Consider the following 21,782-nt stretch of genomic DNA (forward strand, 5'->3'; position numbering starts at 1 on the left):
CCTTTCTGTTATGTTAGTGGTCCTCGACATCACATTGTGTACCTTAAACTGAGACAATATTATATGTCAATTATATCTCAGTAAAGCTGGGGACAAAACCCAAGATTTAGATTATATGGTTAAAATCTGAAACATAGCTGAGCTTGTCTCATCAAATACTGATTTGTCTCAAGGCTGGAGTCTGGAAAAGTGAGCTCTATTCTTAGCAGCTGTTCAGGTATTACTTGTGTCTGGCAAAAAAAATATCAAGTCATCTGTTTTCCTCAGGGAGAGTATATGTTGCCCACCCCTGTCCGGAGGGTGGAGGATGGTTAGAAGTAACAGAAAGGGAGGTCAGGTTCCAAATTAAAAGAGATTCAACAAAATTGTAAAGGAAAGTGGAGAATTAACCATGTCAAGATTGCAGATCTCTTAAAGTAATCCCCAATAAGGGGAGGGGTATCCTTTTTTGTTCAACATGCTTTTTTAAAGTTTTACTTGCTTCTTCCTTCGTGGTCTTCCTTACATCTTTTACAGGCATACCTTGTTTTATTGCACTTTGCTGTATTACACTTCGCAGATAATGTGTTTTTTACAAATTGAAGGTTTGTGGCATACTGCATCAAGCAAATCTGTCTTTGCCATTTTCCCACCGGCATTTGCTTTCTTCATGTCTCTGTGTTACATTGGTAATTCTCGCAATGTTTTAAACCAGGGTTCCCCAACCCCCGGGCCGCGGACTGGTATTGGTCCATGGCCTGTTAGGAACTAGGCCGCACAGCAGGAGGTGAGCGGCGGGCAAGCGAAGCTTCATCTGCTCCTCGCCATCGCTCCCCATTGCTCGCATTACCACCTGAACAACCCCCCCCCAACCACCACCAAGTCTGTGGAAAAACTGTCTTCCACAAAACCGGTCCCTGGTGCCGAAAAGGCTGGGGACTGCTGTTTTAAACTTTATTATTATTATATTTGTTATGTTGATCTGTAATCAGTGATCTTTGATGTTCCTACTACGACTCACTTAAGGCTAGATGACGGTTAGCATTCTTCAGCAATAACATATTTTTAAATTAAGGTATATACATTGTTTTCTAAGACATAATGCTGCTGCACATCTAATAGACTACAGTGTAGTGTAAACATAACTTCTATATGCCCTGAGAAGCCAAAACACTTGTGTGACTCACTTTATTTCTATATCTGTTCTGCTTTATTGAGGTGGTCAAGTTGGAGTTACCTCTTTCCCATATATTAATTTTATTTTTGTTTTCTACAACCTTCTCCATCTGTAGTCTTGGGAAAACTCTATGGATAACTGAATTCCTATTAATGACTGAAAACACAGGTTTCTAAAGGCTAATCCTCAGAACTCTTTTGGTACATGACAAAGTTTTCATTGATCTAAAGAGATATAAAGACAATTTTCTGAAATTTGTCCCAAGTTTTTCCAAAAAAAAATAATTTATTCAGTTATATCTTTTACTCTTGTTCGTGTGTCCTTTCATGAAAATATAATGATAGTATTGTTTTATTTACGTTTAGTTTTAACACTCTCACTTGGCAAAATAAAATGCTGGTAACAATTGTTTCCCAGAATGTTTGGAAATTTTTGTTGCTCTTTGAAATTCTTATTTTAAGTGAAATTCCTTTGGAAAATTTTGTATGAAAATTGCTACATGTCTGTATACATAGTGACCTACCACACCACTGAAGCAAAAATATGTAAATGTACTTGCTTAATGAGTTCTTCAGGAAAGATCACACGTAATTTAAATGAAATATGGTTGTCTTTCCATTACACTCAAAATGTGGGTCATGTAAGACAACCACAGTAGGGCCTTACTGGGTCAGCCTTAAGTGTGGTCCTTGCTGTGATTCTATTGTTGGTCACATGAAAAGGGTAAGTCATCTGGTGGCTTTCAGGAACTGTCACCCCTTGAATAGATCTCTAAAAGGAGCTAAGTTATATCTTTGGGGATTTAATGTGCTGTTCAGGTTATATTGTAGCCTTTTTAAAAAAAATTTTTTTACCAGGTCTTTTCATATTTTTGACTGAGTCACTTTAAATTTCTCTGACAAGTTTAAGTTTATAAGCTTTAGCTTATCTACGTGTGTGAAGAAGAGTTTTCATTAAAAAGCAGGCAGGTAATGATATAATTTAAATGGTTTTTCTAGTCACCTAATAAAAAAACTTTCATTTGAAAAGAAAAATGCGACGACAAAAAGTGATCCTTTTTCCAGGATCATACACCATGATCAAGTGGGGTTTATCCCAGGGATGAAAGGGTTCTTCAATATACACAAATCAATCAATGTGATACACCATATTAACAAATTGAAGAAGAAAAACCATATGATCATCTCAATAGATGCAGAAAAAGCCTTTGACAAAATTCAACACCCATTTATGATAAAAACTCTCCAGAAAGTGGGGAGAGAGGGACCCTACCTCAACATAATAAAGGCCATATACGACAAACCCACAGCAAACATCATTCTCAATGGTGAAAAACTGAAAGCATTTCCTCTAAGATCAGGAACAAGACAAGGATGTCCACTCTCGCCACTGTCATTCAACGTAGTTTTGGAAGTCCTAGCCACGGAAATCAGAGAAGAAAAAGAAATAAAAGGAATACAAATTGGAAAAGAAGAAGTAAAACTGTCACTGTTTGCAGATGACACGATACTATACATAGAGAATCCTAAAGATGCTACCAGAAAACTACTAGAGCTAATCAATGAATTTGGTAAAGTTGCAGGATACAAAATTAACGCACAGAAATTTCTTGCATTCCTATACACTAACAACGAAAGATCAGAAAGAGAAATTAAGGAAACAATCCCGTTCACCATCGCAACAAAAAGAATGAAATACCTAGGAATAAACCTACAAAAGGAGGTAAAAGACCTGTACTCAGAAAACTATAAGACACTGATGAAAGTGATCGAAGATGACACAAACAGATGGAGAGATATACCATGTTCTTAGATTGGAAGAATCAATATTGTGAAGATGACTATACTACCCAAAGCAATCTACAGATTCAGTAAAATCCCTATCAAATTACCAATGGCATTTTTTACAGAACTAGAACAAAAAATCTTAAAATTTGTATGGAGACACAAAAGACCCCGAATAGCCAAAGCAATCTTGAGGGAAAAAAAACAGAGCTGGAGGAATCAGACTCCCTGACTTCAGACTATACTACAAAGCTACAGTAATCAAGACGATATGGTGCTGGCACAAAAACAGAAATATAGATCAATGGAACAGGATAGAAAACCCAGAGATAAACCCACACACCTATGGTCAACTAATCTATGACAAAGGAGGCAAGGATATACAATGGAGAAAAGACAGTCTCTTCAATAAGTGGTGCTGGGAAAACTGTACAGCTACATGTAAAAGAATGAAAGTAGAACACTCCCTTAACACCATACACAAAAATAAACTCAAAATGGATTAGAGACCTAAATGTAAGACTGGACACTAAAACTCTTAGAGGAAAACATAGGAAGAACACTCTTTGACATAAATCACAGCAAGATCTTTTTTGATCCACCTCCTAGAGTAATGGAAATAAAAACAAAAATAAACAAATGGGACCTAATAAAAAAAGCATTTGCAAAGCAAAGGAAACTACAAACAAGACAAAAAGACAACCCTCAGAATGGGAGAAAATATTTGCAAACGAATCGACAGACAAAGGATTAATCTCCAAAATATATAAACAACTCATGCAGCTCAATATAAAAAAAAAACTCAATCCAAAAATAGGCAGAAGACCTAAATAGACATTTCTCCAAAGAAGACATTCAGATGGCCAAGAAGCACATGAAAAGCTTCTCAACATCACTAATTATTAGAGAAATGCAAATCAGAACTACAGTGAGGTATCACCTCACACCAGTTAGAATGGGCATCCTCAGAAAATCTACAAACAACAAATGCTGGAGAGGGTGTGGAGAAAAGGGAACCCTCTTGCACTGTTGGTGGGAATGTAAATTGATACAGTCACTATGTAGAACAGTATGGAGGTTCCTTAAAAAACTAGAAATAAAATTACCATATGACCCAGCAATCCCACTACTGGGCATATACCCAGAGAAAACCATAAAGCAAAAAGACACATGCACCGCAGTTCATTGCAGCACTATTTACAGTAGCCAGGTCATGGAAACAACCTAAATTCCCATCGACAGACCAATGGATAAAGAAGATGTGGTACAAATATACAATGGAATATTACTCAGCCATAAAAAGGAATGAAATTGTGTCATTTGTAGAGACGTGGATGGATCTAGAGACTGTTGTACAGGGTGAAGTAAGTCAGAAAGAGGAAAACAAATATCGTATATTAATGCATATATGTGGAACCTAGAAAAATGGTGCACATGAACCAGTTTGCAGGGCAGAAATAGAGACACAGATGTAGAGAACAAACGTATGGACACCAGGGGGGAAAGTGGCGGGGTGGTGGTGGTGGTGGGATGAATTGGGAGGTTGGGATTGACATATATACACTAATATGTATAAAATAGATAACTAATAAGAACCTGCTGTATAAAAAATAGAATTAATTTTTTAAAAAGTGATCCTTTTTCCTGTATTTTCTACATTATAAGCACAATTTTGTGTTACAGTTTTCTAAATATCACTTTAATAAAAATGACTAGAATTGGGGTGCTAATTAATTTAAAAATTAGATTTGAAACATCATTTTGACTGGTGAGAGGCTTCCAAAAATTCATTTTAGATACATGTAACCATTTTCTTATAATACTGGAATATCACTTCATTTGGTTAAGGAGTCAAGTATTTTTACAAGGCTGAAAAGCTTGAAGTATCTCAAATGTGAAATACTGCAAATTTCTTTGAAAGTATACATATTTAAATAAGTTTAGAAATTTGAGCAGGCTGTCAGAAGATAATCGCACAGCTTATTTATTTTCATAATGATTTGGTATAGCGATTACTGACAGAATTTGGAAAAGAAATTAACTAGCTTTAACAAATTTGGCCATAAACTTTTGTTTTAGGGCACATACTTATATTGTGAAATCTGTGGATTTGCCTTTAGTTGCTGCTTTTAGTGTGGTTTACTTTAAGTGTGCTAAGTCTCTGTATTTTTTGTTCTTTTAGATATGACACAGTTGAAGGCATGTAAGTGGTTATTTGTTTTTCCAAAGACATAAGCAGTTTTAGTATGTGAAGATTTTTAATATTTAAATTTTGAATTTAAAAGCAAATATCAAAACATCATAGCATGTTTCTCTGCAGTCTTCTATTTTCCCCCAAGAGTTATTTAAATAATAATCTAGATGACAGTGTTTACTCTTGGTAGGGTGGTAGCCTTTTCATGTGCAAATTATACAGCAGATTCTTTACATTTATATGGATTGCCTTATTCCTCCCAAGGATGAAATTAAATGAGCATTTTATAGATAGGTTATTATAAGTAAGAGTATATATTTAAAATCTCAATTCTGTGTGAATTCGAATTTATTTTTTTAATTTCTAGTTTTTTATAATTTGTTTACAATATATTTATTTGTTTTCAAATTGCAGCAGTATTGTTGGATAATCTAAGTTGCTTAAACATACAGTTTCAGTTATTTAAGACTGCCAATTCATAAATCGTTATTAGAGTATTTTTTTTTCTAGAGCCTAAAAATGCTTTGGGGAGTGGCAGAAGTGAGTTTTACAGAAATCAAACAAAAGCTTTGAACCCTCTCACTGGAATAATGCTTGCATGAATACACAACACAAACACACATTTATTTGGTATGTCATTTCAGGGCATTCATTGACACAATGCCCAAGAGATCCGAGGCCCCTGTATTAAAAACACCTGCCATAAAGATGAGAAATATATTAATATGAAGGGCCTTATTGGCTTTTAATGAAATAATGATATTTACACTTTAAAATTTATTTCAGTTTACCTCACTTTTTGAATGTTGATTCTTCTTCTAAGTTAATGTTTGGTTTATTTTCATTTTCAGAACTTCTGATTAATTGTTTAATTGTTAAGACATACTGAAGGTTTGTAAGTTTTCTTTTGGTGAAGGAATATCCTTTAGTTAAGTAACGTTTTGTTCTAACTTACACTAACTGCAAAAACAAATCCTTTTGGTCACAACAGTACATCACATCTTTGTCCTTCCTTTTTGCTAAGAAAAATCAGTAGCCAGTGTTCTTTCTGTCCTGTTGCTCATTTAATATTTTCCATCTTGCTCTCTTGTCCTCCTCCTTGAGAGGGAAGAACAGTGTTGTAATGGTCAAAATACTCAGCCTTGTAAGGAGAGAAGTCACCATAATCAAGAGTGTGTCAAATCAGGATTAAAGTGACTAGCCTTGAAGTTATGGATAAAATACAAGGCCTGACTTTGTTTTTAAGCCATGATTTAACTTTTTAACCACTTTATTGAGATAAAGTTCACCAATTTAATATGTACAATTAAATGGTCAAAGCCTGTTTTTGTGGAGGCAAAATAAACATGTTTTATCAATAAAGTCAGAAAAGGGCCTCCCTCTTTTAAGTTGTCCCAGTGTATTGAATTGTTTTTAGAGATTGTGAAAGCCACAGAGCCCACCTTTCTTTCCTCCCTGGGGCTGTAATAGGTTACTGATACTTCGGCATTCTCTTGTGTCTGTAAATATACTAGCCTTCACATAAAGCTCATTTGTAGTATTTTTCAACATGAAAATTTTGAACAAAATTGTGCAGAAATTTGAGTCTGTGGAGTTTAATGTCAATAGAGTGAACTACTTTTATTTAACTGTGCTGGTGTCTATTATTTGGCATTTCAGAAATGCCAAGATATTCATTTGCTTCTTTGCTCTCTCTCTCTCTCTCTCTCTCTCATGTGTGTGTGATCACTGACCATCTTTAAAACTTAAGACACTAAAATATTTGACATAGGTGGAATGAATTTTTCAGGAGCATTAAAATTACATTAAGTGGCCTAGAAATACTCTGCTTGCCTAAATGAAGAGTGTTCTAGGTATTGCCTGGTAGTTTTTTCTAGCATATCAATTCAGTAACCAAAATAGGTTTGAATTATTGTGATGTCAGTAGTCGTCTAAAAGGAGAGATTATAACACTTGGAAAATTGTAGAACTAAAAATATTCTACATGTATTGACTTCATTAACTCAGTACCTTTTTTCACATTAAAATTTTGTTTAAAATACAAAATTAAGTAATTTTCTTCTAGTTTTCCTTTCTAAGAATGTATTTAGGGAATGTGTCCTTTCCATTTTCCTTCTACAGTTTATTTTATATGTTATCTTTAGATTTGATATGCATTAGGTTTAGAGAAACATTCTGCTAAGAGTTGCCTTTGGTAGATCTATTTTCATAATAATTATTCACTAGAGATTTTCAAGTTTAGCTATGAAACTTCATGGAAAGAAGTTCTAAATTGTAAATATTTATAAATTTTAAAAGTTTCTAAAGAATTTTTAACATGTTCATATATAAAACTTCAAATCTGTGTTCCATGTCATTTAAGGTGGTGTCAGAATAATTGAAAAATTATTTTGAAACTTATTTTCAAAAAACAGAGAATTTAGTAATGGCACACAGCAGCTCATTTGTTTTCATCACTGTTTCAGAGTTTTGTATTACACTTTTCATTTTTAGACATTTAATGATTATCTTTAATGTTCACAGGAGCCCTCTTGCACAAATGGAAGAAGAAAGAAGGGAGCATGTAGCTAAGATGAAGAAGATGGAGATGGAGATGGAGCAGGTGTTTGAGATGAAGGTCAAAGAAAAAGTTCAAAAACTGAAGGACTCTGAAGCTGAGGTAATCAACCTAATATTTTCACCTTTTACAGGCACAGTATTCCTTTAAAAAATATCTTTAATAAAATTCATAGATAATATAACCTTTCTCCAGATTTTTTCAAATATAATACGCTAACATAATAAAATGGAAAAATAAAAGCAAGCACTATGTTTACAATAATATATATTTTAATATGTACTGGAATACAAGCATACTTGGTAGGAAGACATAGTAGAAAACTTCCAATAAATTTTATTAGCTATAATTAACAAGTAATAAGAAATGAAATTATAAGCCATTCCATCTAGTCAATATAAGAAAAGTAAAGATCAGAGTTTTGGGTGGATGTAAGAATAAAAACTAGTGTTAGGGTAATAATAATAGAACAGACTTATTTGCATATGAATGAAAAAGAAAGAACCTTAGTTAAACTATAGGCATGCCAGGGTAAATTACAGACACAGGAAGAAATGAAGAAATGTGATTTTTATAAATGAGTTGGGCCTTATTTGTAATATAGTGTCAACGTAATTCCCACTGTTACAAAAATCAGGTAGGGTAGTGACAAAGCATTCCAGCAAGCTGATATACTACCTTGGAATCTCTCTAGAGGTTGAGGCATGTATTTAGTTCCTATTAATCAAAAAGATCATGAAGACATGTCCTTCAATAAGTGATAAGAAATAAAAGATGGAGAAAAAAACACACTAACACAAGCACCTATACAGTAAGTAGTTGGCTTGATGTCCAAGAGCAGTAGAAGAAACTCTAGGTAAACACAAAATAAATCAACAATTTCAGTATAATTTCTCAGCACAGATTTATTATCATTGTGCTGAAAATTACTTTTAAATATATGGGATGACATTAGTATGAAATACTTTTAAAATTACTTTTAATGATAAAATTCAGTGAGATCCCTGTGTTTATATGTGGCTCCACTAATATAATAATATTTGTGTTTAAATATATTAAAAGGAGACTCTGATCTAGTCTGTTAGATCCTTACAGTTGGTCTGTTTGCTTTTGTAATGAATTACTGCATAAAATACATAAACCTTTGACTAAATACATAACCAAAAGTACTCTGATCCATTGAGTAGACGGAATGCATGGAGTAAAGTATTCAGTAATTTTGAGGAAATGTTTTTATTCCACATTAGATTTCTCTTAAATCACTGGGCTTTTCATGTAGTCTCTTATTAAAAAAAACTTTCACTGTTGTTATATTTATCATATGCTTAATTCAGTGGGGATACAGAATAGCTCCTCCTGGTCTAAGACTACCAAGCACTGCAGAACTAGCATCCCTGGCATCTGTTATTAAGATAACATTTAGGAGATTAAGTTTAGTCTTTTTTATTAATTAGCTTTTTATTAAATCTATCCATCCGAGTCTCTACTGCTTCACTAATTAATAAATGATCTGGAAAATCCCTATCAGAAGGTGAATAGAAACAGGAGTAATCAACAGTCTGCATTATCTCCACACTTAGATTATGATGAAAATCTAAAAGGAGTTGAATTTACATTTGGTATAGACATATTTTAGGGCCTGCTCCTAAGAGTAAATGTTATAAACAAATAATTATAAAACTGTAGTTATAGAACCCTTTGAGAGTTTTTACGATTACTGTGAATGGTGAAAACAGAGTTTTCCGAACCTTAACTGCTCTTTGAAGGATAGAATCTTTATTAACATTAAAAGGACCTGTAAACAGATCTGGACCAAGTTTCTCCTAATTCAGTGAGCCATATAAGTATGTAAATATATAGGTGAAGAAACCTATTTAACCTTGTTTAATACTGTTTTTTCTCAAGTGCTAGAAATATTTGTTTGGGGCACAGTTGCTAATATCCAGCAGCACAGCGTATCAGGCACATTCATGGATTATGTCATTTAATTCATACCACAGCCCTTCAAGATGGGTATTATTGTCCATTTCCCTTTTTTACATGAGAGGAAAGATAAATTAACTTGGCCTATGCTGCATAACTGTAAGCCATTATTTGAATACACTTAACTTTGTTCTTAATCGCTAGACAAGTCCACAATCATGTATCCACAATTTCAGAAAACTGCAAAACCAGACATAGAACTAATAGTTTTATCCCACTTGATGTGAATATTTATATACTTCACTGCAAAAAATAGTAATGTGTTTGCTTATAGGTGCTACCTTAGGCAGCCCAGGAGTTGTTTTTTTTTTTTTTTTTTTAACATCTTTATTGAAGTATAATTGCTTTACAATGGTGTGTTAGTTTCTGCTTTATAACAAAGTGAATCAGTTATACATATACATATGTTCCCATATGTCTTCCCTCTTGCATCTCCCTCCCTCCCACCCTCCCCATCCCACCCCTCTAGGTGGTCACAAAGCACCGAGCTGATCTCCCTGTGCTATGCGGCTGCTTCCCACTAGCTATCTGTTTTACATTTGGTAGTGTATATATGTCCATGACACTCTCTCACCCTGTCACATCTCACCCCTCCCCCTCCCCATATCCTCAAGTCCATTCTCTAGTAGGTCTGTGTCTTTATTCCCGTCTTGCCACTAGGTTCTTCATGGCCTTTTTTTTTTTTTCCTTAGATTCCATATATATGTGTTAGCATACTGTATTTGTTTTTCTCTTTCTGACTTACTTCACTCTGTATGACAGACTCTAACTCCATCCACCTCATTACAAATACCTCCATTTCGTTTCTTTTTATGGCTGAGTAATATTCCATTGTATATATGTGCCACATCTTCTTTATCCATTCATCCGATGATGGACACTTAGGTTGCTTCCATGTCCTGGCTATTGCAAATAGAGCTGCAATGAACATTTTGGTACATGACTCTTTTTGAACTATGGTTTTCTCAGGGTATATGCCCAGTAGTGGGATTGCTGGGTCGTATGGTAGTTCTATTTGTAGTTTTTTAAGGAACCTCCATACTGTTCTCCATAGTGGCTGTATCAATTTACATTCCCAACAACAGTGCAATAGTGTTCCCTTTCCTCCACACCCTCTCCAGCATTTATTGTTTCTAGATTTTTTGATGATGGCCATTCTGACCGGTGTGAGATGATATCTCATTGTAGTTTTGATTTGCATTTCTCTAATGATTAATGATGTTGAGCATTCTTTCATGTGTCTGTTGGCAATCTGTATATCTTCTTTGGAGAAATGTCTATTTAGGTCTTCTGCCCATTTTTGGATTGGGTTGTTCATTTTTTTGTTATTGAGCTTCATGAGCTGCTTGTAAATCTTGGAGATTAATCCTTTGTCAGTTGCTTCATTTGCAAATATTTTCTCCCATTCTGAGGGTTGTCTTTTGGTCTTGTTTATGGTTTCCTTTGCTGTGCAAAAGCTTTTAAGTTTCATTAGGTCCCATTTGTTTCTGTTTTTATTTCCATTCTCTAGGAGGTGGGTCAAAAAGAATCTTGCTGTGATGTATGTCATAGAGTGTTCTGCCTATGTTTTCCTCTAAGAGTTTGATAGTGTCTGGCCTTACACTTAGGTCTTTAATCCATTTTGAGTTTATTTTTGTGCATGGTGTCAGGGAGTGTTCTAATTTCATACTTTTACATGTATCTGTCCAATTTTCCCAGCACCACTTATTGAAGAGGCTGTCTTTTCTCCACTGTATATGCTTGCCTCCTTTATCAAAGATAAGGTGACCATATGTGCATGGGTTTACCTCTGGGCTTTCTATCCTGTTCCATTGATCTATATTTCTGTTTTTGGGCCAGTACCAAACTGTCTTGATTACTGTAGCTTTGTAATAAAGTCTGAAGTCAGGGAGCCTGATTCCTCCAGCTCCATTTTTCGTTCTCAAGATTGCTTTGGCTATTCGGGATCTTTTGTGTTTCCATACAAATTGTGAAATTATTTGTTCTAGTTCTGTGAAAAATGCCAGTGGTAGTTTTATAGGGATTGCATTGAATCTGTAGATTGCTTTGGCTAGTATAGTCATTTTCACAATGTTGATTCTTCCAATCCAAGAACATGGTATATCTCTCCATCTATATGTATCATCTTTAATTTCTTTCATCAGTGTCTTATAATTTTCTGCATACAGGTCTTTTGTCTCCTTAGGTAGGTTTATTCCTAGATATTTTATTCTTTTTGTTGCAATGGTAAACGGGAGTGTTTTCTTAATTTCACTTTCAGATTTTTCATCACTAGTGTATAGAAATGCAAGACATTTCTGTGCATTAATTTTGTATCGTGCTACTTTACCAAATTCATTGATTAGCTCTAGGAGTTTTCTGGTGGCAGTTTTAGGATTCTCTATGTATAGTATCATGTCATCTGCAAACAGGGACAGCTTTACTTCTTCTTTTCCGATTTGGATTCCTTTTATTTCTTTTTCTTCTCTGATTTCTGTGGCTAAGACTTCCAAAACTATGTTGAATAATAGTGGTGAGAGTGGGCAACCTTGTCTTATTCCTGATCTTAGTGGAAATGGTTTCAGTTTTTCACCATTGAGGACAATGTTGGCTGTGGGTTTGTCATATATGGCCTTTATTATGTTGAGGAAAGTTCCCTCTATGCCTACTTTCTGCAGGGCTTTTATCATAAATGGGTGTTGAATTTTGTCGAAAGCTTTCTCTGCATCGATTGAGATGATCATATGGTTTTTCTCCTTCAATTTGTTAATATGGTGTATCACGTTGATTGATTTGCGTATATTGAAGAATCCTTGCATTCCTGGGATAAACCCCACTTGATCATGGTGTATGATCCTTTTAATGTGCTGTTGGATTCTGTTAGTATTTTGTTGAGGGTTTTTGCATCTATGTTCATCAGTGATATTGACCTGTAGTTTTCTTTCTTTGTGACATCTTTGTCTGGTTTTGGTATCAGGCTGATGGTGGCCTCGTAGGATGAGTTGGGGAGTGTTCTTCCCTCTGCAATATTTTGGAAGAGTTTGAGAAGGATAGGTGTTAGCTCTTCTCTAAATGTTTGATAGAATTCGCCTGTGAAGCCATCTGGTCCTGGGCTTTTGTTTGTTGGAAGATTTTTAATCACAGTCTCAATTTCAGTGCTTGTGATTGGTCTGTTCATATTTTCTATTTCTTCCTGGTTCAGTCTCGGCAGGTTGTGCATTTCTAAGAATCTGTCCATTTCTTCCAGGTTGTCCATTTTATTGGCATAGAGTTGCTTGTAGTAATCTCTCATGATCGTTTGTATTTCTGCAGTGTCAGTGGTTACTTCTCCTTTTTCATTTCTAATTCTATTGATTTGAGTCTTCTCCCTTTTTCTCTTGATGAGTCTGGCTAATGGTTTATCAATTTTGTTTATCTTCTCAAAGAACCAGCTTTTAGTTTCATTGATTTTTGCTATTGTTTCCTTCATTTCTTTTTCATTTATTTCTGATCTGATCTTTATGATTTCTTTCCTTCTGCTAGCTTTGGGGTTTTTTTGTTCTTCTTTCTCTGATTGCTTCAGGTGCAAGGTTAGGTTGTTTATTCGAGGTGGTTCCTGTTTCTTGAGGTAGGCTTGTATTGCTATAAACTTCCCTCTTAGCACTGCTTTTGCTGTGTCCCATAGGTTTTGGGTCGTCGTGTCTCCATTGTCATTTGTTTCTAGGTATTTTTTGATTTCCCCTTTGATTTCTTCAGTGATCACTTCGTTATTAAGTAGTGTATTGTGTAGCCTCCATGTGTTTGTATTTTTTACAGATCTTTTCCTGTAATTGATATCTAGTCTCATAGTGTTGTGGTCGGAAAAGATACTTGATACGATTTCAATTTTCTTAAATTTACCAAGGCTTGATTTGTGACCCAAGATATGAACTATCCTGGAGAATGTTCCATGAGCACTTGAGAAAAATGTGTATTCTGTTGTTTTTGGGTGGAATGTCCTATAAATATCAATTAAGTCCATCTTGTTTAATGTATCATTTAAAGCTTGTGTTTCCTTATTTATTTTCATTTTGGATGATCTGTCCATTGGTGAAGGTGGGGTGTTAAAGTCCCCTACTATGATTGTGTTGCTGTCGATTTCCCCTTTTATGGCTGTTAGTATTTGCCTTATGTATTGAGGTGCTCCTATGTTGGGTGCATAAATATTTACAATTGTTATACCTTCCTCTTGGATCGATCCCTTGATCATTATATAGTGTCCTTCTTTGTCTCTTGTAATAGTCTTTATTTTAAAGTCTATTTTGTCTGATATGAGAATTGCTACTCCAGCTTTCTTTTGATTTCCATTTGCATGGAATATCTTTTTCCATCCCCTCACTTTCAGTCTGTATGTGTCTCTAGGTCTGAAGTGGGTCTCTTGTAGACAGCATATATATGGGTCTTGTTTTTGTATCCATTCAGCCAGTCAGTTTCTTTTGGTGGGAGCATTAAATCCATTTACATTTAAGGTAATTATCGATATGTATGTTCCTATTCCCATTTTCTTAAATGTTTTGGGTTTGTTATTGTAGGTGTTTTCCTTCTTTTGTGTTTCTTGCCTAGAGAAGTTCCTTTAGCATTTGTTGTAAAGCTGGTTTGGTGGTGCTGAACTCTCTCAGCTTTTGCTTGTCTGTAAAGGTTTTAATTTCTCCATCACATCTGAATGAGATCCTTGCTGGGTAGAGTAATCTTGGTTGTAGGTTCTTCTCCTTCATCACTTTAAGTATATCCTGCCACTCCCTTCTGGCTTGCAGAGTTTCTGCCGAAAGATCAGATGTTAACCTTATGGGGATTCCCTTGTGTGTTATTTGTTGTTTTTCCCTTGCTGCTTTTAATATGTTTTCTTTATATTTAATTTTTGACAGTTTGATTAATATGTGTCTTGGCGTGTTTCTCCTTGGGTTTATCCTGTATGGGACTCTCTGTGCTTCCTGGACTTGATTAACTATTTCCTTTCCCATATTAGGGAAGTTTTCAACTATAATCTCTTCAAATATTTTCTCAGTCCCTTTCTTTTTCTCTTCTTCTTCTGGGACCCCTATAATTCGAATGTTGGTGTGTTTAATGTTGTCCCAGAGGTCTCTGAGACTGTCCTCAGTTCTTTTCATTCTTTTCTCTTTATCCTGCTCTGCAGTAGTTATTTCCACCATTTTATCTTCCAGGTCACTTATCCGTTCTTTTGCCTCAGTTATTCTGCTATTGATCCCATCTAGAGTATTTTTAATTTCATTTATTGTGTTTTTCATTGTTGCTTGGTTCCTCTTTAGTTCTTCTACGTCCTTGTTAAATGTTTCTTGCATTTTGTCTATTCTATTTCCAAGATTTTGGATCATCCTTACTATCATTATTCTGAATTCTTTTTCAGGTAGACTACCTATTTCCTCTTCATTTGTTAGGTCTGGTGTGTTTTGACCCTGCTCCTTCATCTGCTGTGTGTTTTTCTGTCTTCTCATTTTGCTTATCTTACTGTGTTTGGGGTCTCCTTTTCACAGGCTGCAGGTTCGTAGTTCCCGTTGTTTTTGGTATCTGTCCCCAGTGGCTAAGGTTGGTTCAGTGGGTTGTGTAGGCTTCCTGGTGGAGGGAACTAGTGCCTGTGTTCTGGTGGATGAGGCTGGATCTTGTCTTTCTGGTGGGCACGTCCACGTCTGGTGGTGTATTTTGGGGTGTCTGTGGCCTTATTATGATTTTAGGCAGCCTCTCTGCTAATGGATGGGGCTGTGTTCCTGTCTTGCTAGTTGTTTGGCATAGGGTGTCCAGCACTGTAGCTTGCTGGTCGTTGAGTGAAGCTGGGTCTTGATGTTGAGATGGAGATCTCTGAGAGATTTTTGCCGTTTGGTATTACGTGGAGCTGGGAGGTCTCTTGTGGACCAGTGTCCTGACGTTGGCTCTCCCACCTCAGAGGCACAGCCCTGATGCCTGGCTGGAGCACCAAGAGCCTTTCATCCACACGGCTCAGAGTAAAAGGGAGAAAAAATAGAAAGAAAGAAAGAAAGAGGATAAAATATAGTGAAGTAAAATAAAGCTATTATAAAGCAAAGCTATACAGACAAAATCTCACCCAGAAGCATATACATATACACTCACAAAAAAAGGAAGAGGGGAGAAATTAATATATCCTGCTCCCAAAGTCCACCTCCTGAATTTGGGATGATTCGTTGTCTATTCAGGTATTCAACAGATGCAGGCACATCAAGTTGTTTGTGGAGTTTTAATCCACTGCTTCTGAGGCTGCTGGGAGAGATTTCCCTTTCTCTTCTTTGTTCGCACAGCTCCCGGGGTTCAGCTTTGGATTTGGACCCGCCTCTGCGTGTAGGTCGCCTGAGGGCGTCTGTTTCCCGCCCAGACAGGACGGGGTTAAAGGAGCAGCTGCTTCGGGGGCTCTGGCTCACTTGGGCGGGCCGGGGAGGGAAGGATACGGATGCGGGGCGAGCCTGCGGCGGCAGAGGCCGGCGTGACGTTGTACCAGCCCGAGGCACGCCGTGCGTTCTCCCGGGGAAGTTGTCCCCGGATCACGGGAGCCTGGCCGTGGCGGGCTGCACCGGCTCCCAGGAGGGGCGGTGTGGAGAGTGACCTGTGCTCGCACACAGGCTTTTTGGTGGCGGCAGCAGCAGCCTTAACGTCTCACGCCCGTCTCTGGGGTCCTCGCTGATCGCCACGGCTCGCGCCCGTCTCTGGAGTTCGTTTAGGCGGCGCTCTGAATCCCCTCTCGTTGCGCGCCGCGAAACAAAGAGGCAAGAAAAAGTCTCTTGCTTCTTCGGCATCTGCAGACTTTTTCCCGGACTCCCTCCCAGCCAGCTGTGGTGCGCTAACCCCTTCCGGCTGTGTTCACGCCGCCAACCCCAGTCCTCTGCCTGCGATCCGACCGAAGCCCGAGCCTCAGCTCCCAGCCCCCGCCCGCCCCGGCGGGTGAGCAGACAAGCCTCTCGGGCTGGTGAGTGCTGGTCGGCACCGATCCTCTGTGCGGGAGTCTCTCCGCTTTGCCCTTCGCACCCCTGTGGCTGCGCTCTCCTCCGTGGCTCCGAAGCTTACCCCCTCCGCCACCCGCAGTCCCAGGAGTTGTTTTGTAAATAGAGTATATAGACCTTTCTAAGTAGTATTGGCTTTCTGAAATCTGAAAAATTTTGAACTATGAAACATATCTAACCCCAAGGGTTTCTAGGAAGTGAGGGATTGTGACCTGTACTTTTAACCTACATGCAGTTAACACAAAGATACGTATATGTGACAGAAATGTACAGGTAAAGAATGATGAACACTGGTGAACCTATGGTCCAGCTTAAAAAAATAAGGCATCATCAGTTCATTTGAGGCCCCTTTGTGTCTCTCCCCTATTGTATCCCTCTCTCTCCTTCTCAGAGGTGACTATTCTGAATTGTGTATATATAATTCCCTTGCATTTTTTTTTTTTAATAACCAAAGGCATTTTCCTGTGTTCCTATTTTCTGACATTTTCTTAGTAACTTGTTTGCTATCATCAGGAAGATGTTACCTCAAATTTGATTCATGTTTGCTTAAATATATCTTAGATGGTTTTGTTTTGTAAGAACTGCATGAAATAATTTGGAATGGGAATGAATATGAAGTCACTTTTTGTGGGTTTACAAAGTAATTAAGAAAACAAGTTGTATGCGAAATTACAATCCAAATTCAAGATGTTAATTCATTGGTGTAATACAGTCTTTAATAAAACATAGTTCCTGGACATCTGAAAGTTTTTAATATTAATAGTTCTTAGTTATTCGTTGTAGTTTTTTTTTTCTATGACTGTTTTCCTCAGAAATGGATTAACTAGCACCTAAATGAATTATTTAATGAACTATTAGGTAAGCTCTTTGTTTCTGCAGTTACTTTACATGAGTGTTTTCCACCTTTCAGCCAGCATTCTTTATAGCATTAATTCTCAATGTAGAAAGAACCACCTGCTTTAGAATCACGGGACCTTGTTGAACATGTAGATTTCTAGACTTAACAAAAACCCAGAGATTCTAATTCAGTATGTCTTTGTGAGGTCCAGGATTCTATATTTTTAACAAGCATTCAGGTGATTTGTACGAAGACTGATATTTGAAAACCACTGCTTTATAAGAATCGGGGACCTTATCCCGTGATCTTGTAACTCTTAGATCCTCATCTATTTGCTTTCTTTTCACTTGTCTCAGCTTTGTGAACTTGGAATTACGAGGCAGGTTCGAATCCTGGTTCTGCCACTTTTTGACTAATGACTTTGGGCAAGTGACATAAACTCTGCAACTGTTTGGTCATCTATGAAGTGGGAGCAGTGGTGTCTTCCCTGCCCAGCTTCCTACATGTTTTGTGAGTAAGGAAAAATGAGATGATAAGATAGGGTATGCCCATTATAAAGTGCCACACACTGTAGCTTATTGTACTCTTTTTTTCCCTGTTTACCAAGATTATTCTCTTCGATCACTGGCCTTTTGGGTGGTAAGTCCTATAGGCAGAGGAATTTTAGATGGTGCTAAAATTTTAGACAGTGCTAAAACCAGGTGGTACTTTGAATTTATAGCATAAGAACTGAATGCTCATACTGTTAACATTAGGATGCCTGGATGAAATGTACTTCTGCTCCTGATTTCTCAAACAGTTTTATTTTATATATTGTGCTCTGAATTAGCTCCAACGGCGCCATGAGCAAATGAAAAAGAATTTGGAAGCACAGCACAAAGAATTAGAGGAAAAACGTCGTCAGTTTGAAGATGAGAAAGCAAATTGGGAAGCCCAACAACGTATTTTAGAGCAACAGAACTCTTCAAGGTATCTAATATCAGATTCCCAAGAAATGTGTGTATTAATGCTTTAAAGAATTATTTTCCTATTTATTTTAAAAACATTAAAATAACATTTAAAAAGACATCATCCATTATCATAAATCCCAAGCACAATTTTCATGGATGAATCTTTTATATAGATGGATGCAGTCTGTCTATTATAATAGTATTTTTTTCACTGTAAACATTTTCCATGACTTAACAATCTTCATAATTATAATTTAGTAGCTTCATAATATTCTCTTCAGTTGACTCACTGTAATCAGTTGCTTACCTTTTCCCATCAAATGTTGGACATAATGGTTGTATTTAATTTTTGGCAAACATAGAGAACACTGCTACAAAGATCTTTTATACATTTAGAGGTATGTCTTTATTGTGTTGAATTATTTCATTAAGATAAAATTTTGGATATCTAATTCCTAATGCAGCTAATTAGTTACTCTTAATTTACACAAAAATCAGTAGTATTTATACTTTGGTTTTCTTCTTTTCCTCATTAGTCCCATTTAAAACTGAAAAGTTGTATCCCTATAAGGATTCTACAGTTTACCCTCACTGCTAAACATTTTCAAGATTTTCAGCACTATCCTTCTATTAACTTTTTCCCCAAGGAAGAAGAAAATATATTTGTAAAAGCGAAGCATTTCAGAATACAAATGGCAGTAGGAGAAAAGGATACCCTGGTAGATGTCAGTTGATCTTTTTTGATTTGCACTGTTTCATTTAGGAAAAATTGTGCTTGTATATTAAAAATGGGTTTTTGTCATGTTTTTTACTGTTTGTCTTGGAATTTTGTCAAATATTTGTCCAAGAAAATAATATTATAGACTAGCATTGTCCTTATTGTTAACTTTAAATCTTCTAATTTTTAAATGAAAACATAGTGTTTGAAAATCCAACACAGTTGTAGTTGGTTTAGCTATTGCTACCATATGTTATCTGTGTTTATAAAGTGGTCACTCATTTTGATTATTTTCCTTTAATCATTTAGAACCTTGGAAAAGAACAAGAAGAAAGGGAAGATCTTTTAAACCCTCTTTTGACCACCAGTTACATATTAGTTGCCAACATGCCAGCTTGGACATCAGTGTTTGTTGGATCCATTTGACCAATTTGCACCGGTTTTATCCTTAATGATGGATTTAACAGCATGACAAAAATTATTATTATTTTTTTTTGTTCTTGACGGAGATTAAGATGCCTTTAATTGTCTAGGGTGTTGTGTACTTAGAAACTAACAGCTCTAAGTACCTTTCCTATGTTTTCTTTTTTTATTAAACAGATGTCTTCAATTTAATGCAAGAAAACATTTTACTGTTGTACAATCATGTTCTGGTAGTTTGATTTTTTACAGGATATTCCAAAATAAAAGGACTCTGGAAGGTTTTCATTGAGGATAAATTGCCATAATATGATGCAAACTATGCTTCTTTATGATAATTATAATACAAAGGTTTCATTCAGTGCAACATATACAGTAATGTAATTTAGTCTAACACAGTTGACCCTATTTTTTGACACTTCCATTGTTTAAAAATACACATGGAAAAAAAAAACCTATATGCTTACAACGCACCTAGAGCTTTTTTATAACAACCTCTTTTTTTGTTTGTTTGTTTTGGATTCTTTAAATATATATTATTCTCATTTAGTGCCCTCTTTAGCCAGAATCTCATTACTGCTTCATTTTTGTAATAACATTTAATTTAGGTATTTTCCATATATTGGCCCTGCTAAAATAGGATATAGCATCTTTCATATGGTAGGAACCAACAAGGAAACTTTCCTTTAATTCCCTTTTTACACTTTATGGTAAGTAGCAGGGGGAAAAAATGCATTTATAGATCATTTCTAGGCAAAATTGTGAAGCTAACAACCAACCTATTTCTACCTATGTGCAGTCTCTTTATTTTACTAGAAATGGGAATCATGGCCTCTTGAAAAGAAAAAAAGTCACCATTCTGCATTTAGCTGTATTCATATATTGCATTTCTGTATTTTTTTGTTTGTATTGTAAAAAATTCACATAATAAACAATGTTGTGATGTAACTGAGCGTGGGGTCTTAAATATTCTCCAGTTGATATACAAGAGTGTACAGTGTGTTTGGGAAGAAGATTTTCAGCTTGAATTTGCCTCCTCCATGATTGTAACTCTTACCTTTTCTCTTGTATGTTTGTTTCATTTAGAGTGCATATGCCCTGATTTTCTAACTAACGGGATATAGTATCTCTCTACTCATTTTTGTCTCCTATTAACACGTTATTTCTCTGAGAATGAATTTCAACTCCCCAGGTGAACTCACAAGTCCTTGGACTGAAATTTTTTAACTGGAAGGAGGGTGGTATAATTTCTTTTCACTATAAGGTCAAATGATGTAGATTTTAACAAAATGCTTTATGATATTTTAAGTATAATTAATGCAACACAGTTTGTTTCCTTAAAAAGTTTCACCGTATCTGTTACTTTTTAAAATTAATGATCCAAGCAGAAGGAAGTAACTGATATTTCTGATTAGCCAATATTTTTGTTTACATCAGAGGCTGATGGGTTTAAACAAATCAGTATGCTTGAAAGATCTTGTTGCTTTTCAAAGATATATAGATATAAAGTGTAAAGCATATTAGGAAGATTATTCACCTTACAGAATCTTGACTTTACATATAAGTTCACCCTGGAGTGCTATTTTTAAAGCAGATCTTATAGGGCATTAAAAACATGATTTTAAGAATACTGCAGTAAATACTTATCCTTATTTGATGGCCATCACTAGTTAAAGATTGTCTTGGAAAACTTTTGTTAATCCAAAAATGCTTTCTGCTATTGGAGAATATACTGTAGTGCAAATGGCTTTTTCTTTTGGCTGCGTTGGGTCTTTGCTGCTGTGTGCGGGCTTTCTCTAGTTGTGGCAAGTGGGGGCTCCTCTTCGTTGTGGTGCATGGGCTTCTCATTGCGGTGACTTCTCTTGTTGTGGAGCATTGGCTGTAGGCGTGCGGGCTTTGGTATTTGTGGCTCACGGGCTCTAGAGCGCAGGGTCGGTAGTTGTGGGATCTTCCCGGACCAGGGCTTGAACCTGTGTCCCCTGCATTTGCAGGCGGATTCTTAACCACTGTGCCACCAGGGAAGCCCTGCAAATGGCTTACAAAAAAAAAAAAAAAAAAAATTGGCTTTTATTTCAAGACCAGAATCAGATATTCAGGAATAACTGTAAGTAAATGTGCAGGGGTTTTTTTTGTTTGGTTTGGTTCTTATATTAAGAGAGATTGGGTTAACACCCCTAACCAGAAAAGTTTGGTTTTAGGAAGTTAAGAATAACCCACTGA

The 21,782-nt window shown here is 36.2% G+C and overlaps 1 protein-coding gene across 3 annotated transcripts in view; it reads left to right on the plus strand.

Moving 5' to 3' along the window:
- The window catches only part of SEPTIN7 (septin 7), a gene marked incomplete at its 5' end in the record, with an annotated part of 116,164 nt that extends 95,654 nt beyond the window's left edge, over positions 1 to 20,510 (plus strand). For 2 of the 3 annotated variants that reach the window (XM_082399531.1, XM_082399530.1), the window contains 3 exons: positions 7,658 to 7,793; positions 18,304 to 18,443; positions 19,452 to 20,510. In XM_082399531.1, the coding sequence (XP_082255657.1) occupies positions 7,658 to 7,793; positions 18,304 to 18,443; positions 19,452 to 19,491 (316 nt within the window). In that variant the 3' untranslated portion in view covers positions 19,492 to 20,510. Of the gene's footprint in view, positions 1 to 5,122; positions 5,144 to 7,657; positions 7,794 to 18,303; positions 18,444 to 19,451 lie in introns of all 3 variants that reach the window. The other variant, XM_082399529.1, reaches the window with a different exon arrangement.
- Between the last annotated feature and the right edge of the window lie 1,272 nt (positions 20,511 to 21,782).

The sequence above is a fragment of the Balaenoptera borealis genome, assembly GCF_965194805.1.
Source record: "Balaenoptera borealis genome assembly, chromosome: 7".
In the NCBI taxonomy this organism is placed as follows: Eukaryota; Metazoa; Chordata; class Mammalia; order Artiodactyla; family Balaenopteridae; genus Balaenoptera; species Balaenoptera borealis.